The sequence below is a fragment of the Branchiostoma belcheri genome, unplaced genomic scaffold (assembly GCF_001625305.1).
Source record: "Branchiostoma belcheri isolate BF01 breed outbred unplaced genomic scaffold, Haploidv18h27 scaffold112, whole genome shotgun sequence".
Lineage (NCBI taxonomy): Eukaryota > Metazoa > Chordata > Leptocardii > Amphioxiformes > Branchiostomatidae > Branchiostoma > Branchiostoma belcheri.
In genome coordinates, this window is record NW_017802514.1 from 721,961 (window position 1) to 726,949 (window position 4,989).

Sequence of the window (4,989 nt, forward strand, 5' to 3'; positions counted from 1 at the left end):
ATAGAAAGTCATTATCAAAGTGTCCGGTGTGTAGTGGGGTCACCATCCCGACCATGGGCCACGGACCCGGGGCGAAGCTTTAAATTTGTTACTGTCAGGGAACTGCGCCTCAGTAACACACACAGTAATAAAGGAAATAATAACAAAATCAATAAACACAGAATGCATTCCGTTAGGCTATGAGCCATGCTAGTTATTGTGCTTCTGCCATTTTTTTTTATTACCATGGGAGTAGACATAGCCAAAAGGTTATTAGAATTCACCACATTAATAATTTGGAGTGCTTTATTCTCACAACAGAGATACAGTCCAAATGATGAAGGGGCGAGCTTATGTTTTTTTACAAGAACAGAGATTACTAATGTTATTATGGAGTGATATTTGTATTACTTAAGGCATGCCCAGACGTCCATTATGCTCGTGTAGTAGGCCTTGGGGGGATTTCAGTGGTAAAGAGGGTGGAAGTATTCTAGTCGGCGATTTAACCAGGTTGAGCATCGAGTCTACCCCCATACAGACCCTATTAACTCCCAGACTGGTGCAAATCCCCATGAAATGCTCGCTTCATCACGTTCGTTGATGCCAGTTCATGCTGAATGTTCAGCCCTTTTGGGAACTTGGTTCTCCCCGAACCACTCAGCACTCGTTCGGTAGCAAATTTGCCCTTGAAACCACTGCTGAGAATTAGGTGTGTTCGTTGCGGTAACAAAAAGGCCGACGGAGTGTAAACATTATAAGGCCCATTCCCGGTGAGAATAATTTATTTCTTGTAGACCAAGGACACCCACTGAGCCTCACTTTATGATATACGGCGTAACTGTTTTCCAGATAAAAAAGCTTTTTTTCCAATGGGAAATATTCATGGGACAGCAGTCTACCAACCGACAGTACTAGTGATGGCTTTTCGCTGAGAACACACAATAAATAAGCTGAAAAATATTGGTCTAAGGATCAGGGGTATGAGTTAGGTATGCACGATACTATCTACCACATAGTCTTCCTCAGTTGGCTGATGGTACAAATGTACCCGAATTCGACAGCGCATTGCAGCAAAAGACATTTAATAGATTGAGATGTTTAAACCGTGAAGGTAAAATGAGGACTCCCGATTGCTTTGCTATTGTAATATCTTGCACGACATGTGGTGTTGGTTTCCGACAATATCAATATACTGTTACGCCTGTTCTAACGTTTTTACCCTTATGACGGCCTCTTGTAGGTGAATACTGATAAGTTTAAGCTGTAAAGTTTCCTTCCTTTAGTTCCCATTTACCACAACATCAATGTTTCAGATGAGTAGTGTCCTTGGATCTACAGGAAGCCTTTGGCTCGGTCAATGCTGTATAATAAAACGGACTGTGTGTGAGAGAGATCACTACCTCTCGGCGGAATAAATGGCCACTTCGCCGGCTTACAATGAACAGACTCCCCCCAGGGTCTTTTAAGATTCCTTTCGGATCGTTGCTGCTCATCCCCCGCTATACCAGCTCGAGTAACAATTGCAAACTGTGGAGTAAGGCCACAGCAAGTAATTTTTATGGATGACATCAGCGCGCGCATTAACTTTCGTATGGTTTTGGGGAAAAAAAGAAGAAATTTTGTTGCCTTCTGACAGTGGTCACCATGCCGAAAATGGGCAAAGATGTCTGTTGCCATGCCGGAAGGTGGTTGGCAGATAACTATGAAGAGAAGAGACAAGAAAAGGCTCTGATTTAACGTTTTGTTTCTTACTTTGATGCATTGATATGTGATGTTGGCTGTGTCTATGTGATCTTCACTGAACCAAAACCATTTGTACAATGATTGAGTAAAAATTTTAAAATGTAGGAACCTTGTTTTTTTTCGGCCCGTCTTGATTTTTTTCGCCCGCTCGCATTAGATTTGGAGTCTGCGGAGGGATGTCATGCATAAAATCTACTTGCTGTGGCCTAATTTCCTCCGGCCGTACTGAAGGCAGAACATGGCCGTGATGTGCGTTTGATGACCGGCAGGATCAAAGTCGAGCCGCGGCAGGCGGAAATCCCAGATAACGTCCCGGGCACCGCAAACAGATCTCTCTCCACCACCGCGACTAAAAGGATCCTATCTAAATAAGTAAAACACACACAGGTCTAATTAGATTATCTGCCTTTCAACGAGCAGTTTTGTTCAATTGTAGCTTATCCGCCGGCAACTATTCTGCACCTAGTACAAAATTTCCCATAGGTTCTCCACTAGCCCACACAACTTGCACCGGCCAAATTCCTTGTTCGAAATCTTTTTAGTGACAGTTTCTTTCCCCGTACGGCCAAGCTTTGGAATTCCCTCCCTGACAAGTGTTTCCCACCAACCTACAATCTACAGGCTTTCAAATCAAACGTTCACCGCCATCTCTTGACATAGCCATGTTTCTCTCATCTCTCTAGTTCAATGCCGAGAAGTGGTCGCATAGGCCTTGCATTGAACTACTCCGTTAAAAAAATGTGCTAATCTACTGAAAGACCATTATTCTAATGTTTTAACTTGCGTGTGTTGCCCAAATGCCACTGGGTACATGTATCTTGACGTCTATTACAAAACGTGCGTTGTGCAAAATTGCAATAATTCTGTGCCTGTACATTCAAGATCCGTTCGTTCAATGCGTTCTATGCGACGTGTCAGTCTTATCCCTATCAGTGTATGTAGGTGAATTGAAGCATAATGACAACAGCATCAACATGCTTCCTTTGAACATGCGTCACCCACTGACGATGAAGGTTAGACATCCAGGTAATGGGAATTGTCACTCAAGCAACTGGATAAATTTTGAAAACTTTCAATCCAGACGTTTCAATCCACGTTAGCATGTTCAGGACAAAAGATACAAAATCCGGCAGTTCTACTGCAGTACCAAGGTCAGCCAACAGGCCCATATTTGACCTTGACCTTTGTATTTTCAAGACTTACCAACATACCAAATATCATCTCAATCCATAAAGTCGTTCTGAAGTTCTGCTGACCACGAAGTTGCGGAAACGCACACAGACACAAACGCCAAAAATAATACCTCCATTTTTCATGGAGGTAAAAATTGATATGTAAATGAGATGAAGACAGTCGAAGATACTGTGTATCATCCTCTTTTGTTTATAACTACATCCTTTTCTTTGTCTTCCACAGGTCTCTGCAATCTGGTCGGTCTGATCATCTTTGTTTCCATGCTGCACAAGCCTCACGGAGATACCAGCAACTCCAAGTACCATTTCGGCTGGTCCTTTTACTGTGCTGCAGCTTCCTTTGCCGGGATGGAGCTTTCGGGGGTATCAGCTGTGTACTGGTATTCTAAACGAGAGAGGGATGCTTGGCGTCATTTCTGCGAAGAGTCGCCTGCTAAGGAAAAAAGCCTCTTCGCAGAGAAAATCGACAGTCTCAGGCATAGGACAGAGAATGCCAAAGAGTGGCCTCCGTACACGGTTGACATTGACGACTCGGCTGCTGCATCCGGGGATATATCCACGTACGAGTTACCGCTGCGAAATTTCTCGCGAGATCCCACGAGACAGACGTACGCGTCCAGTCAGCCCATGCTGGCAGACTATCCCACAACCTCCCGCGCGAGCGACGTTTACGTCTGCGCACGGGACCTGCTGGACTACAGGCGGCAAGCATCTCCTGAGGTCGATACTAGTGCAAGACGGGCATCTTTTGGTCAAACTAGACACTTGTCCATAGAGGAATATCTGGAACAGAGGTCTCCCGGTTTTGAATATGTTGATCCTTCGTCACCAGCGTTCGATTTTGAACCACCTTCTCCTCCTGGAATGGACCTGGAAGCGTCGCCTGCCCTGTCCTGTACGTCCAGGCACACATTCCACGGGCGCGGCTCGGTCACCGAGGACTACCTGGAACCGCCCCCGCCTGAACCGCGATGCACGCGGGCAAACCGACGGGCTTCCCTGCCCAGGCAGCATTCAACTCCCGTATATCCCTTTCCCGAGTACATGGATGTTCCGATTGACTTTCTACGAAAAACCACGCCAGTTTAAGATAGCCAGTCCTTATATAAAGAAAAGGAATACAAGAACTAAGGGTAACCAACCATGGGACCAAGACACATCACCACATGATCTCATACGCACGTGGGTTGGCACCATCCTCCAGGGGTATGCCGATCGGGTGTGTGGTCAAAGTCGTCCGACCAAAGGTACAAGTAGATACCACAGCGCCGCATGACTGAAGAAAAAGCTTCATTCGCCGTAGACGCTTCTGAAACGTGGTCATCACCATGTCTGGACACAGCATGTGTTTTTAAGTTATTTCCAATGTACAGTACACTTTACATTATTAAAACATTGGCAGGCTCCATCCCTTTGAATGTTGCTCCAATGTCGGAAGTACTGCATGCTGCAACAGCGATGGTGCCGATATTCCCTTTGATTACTCAAATGTTTACGCTGTTTTCAAAGACTGAGAAACACCTGAAAGTATTGTGCTTGGCGCTGGCATTGCCTTGTGGTCTTTTGATGCATGATATTACGTTCTATGGAGTTGGAGGTTATAAGGGGTGGACATGGGATTTTATTGATAGTTTGTAGCTGCAGAGGTTTTATCTCTACACAACGAAATTGTGGCCGTAGCCACTTTTACAGGGTTCAAACCTCTCAGTTTTTGGTCAGCTACTGAAGATTAGAAGACTAGAGTTAGAAGTTAGCGAAAGAACGTTAACCTTTGTGGTGCAACGAGAAGAACTCTTTTGACTTCCTAATTACAGTTTCATAAGGCCATGTTGATTTGATTATATGGATGACATCCCCCGGGAACCCCAAAACTGATGCGAGCGTGACAATAAAAAAGTTTTACAAAAAAGAAGTTGCTTTCATTATGAAATCTACGTGGCCATGAAGGTTGAACAAATGAAACAGAGTATGGTATGGAGAATTATTTACTCTTCAAATTCACTTCTGTACATTTTCGTCTTTTTCGTTTCATTTGGCCCATGCTATGACATTGGTATCGTTTTCAAAGATTTTT

General features: G+C 44.5%; 1 protein-coding gene across 1 annotated transcript in view; it reads left to right on the forward strand.

Moving 5' to 3' along the window:
- Positions 1 to 4,770, forward strand: part of LOC109462078 (voltage-dependent calcium channel gamma-3 subunit-like) — a 62,268-nt gene extending 57,498 nt beyond the window's left edge. Inside the window, exon 5 of the mRNA XM_019758580.1 lies at positions 3,139 to 4,770. Within this exon, the coding sequence (XP_019614139.1) occupies positions 3,139 to 4,004 (866 nt within the window). The 3' untranslated portion in view covers positions 4,005 to 4,770. The remainder of the gene's footprint in view (positions 1 to 3,138) is intronic.
- The last annotated feature ends 219 nt before the right edge of the window (positions 4,771 to 4,989 follow it).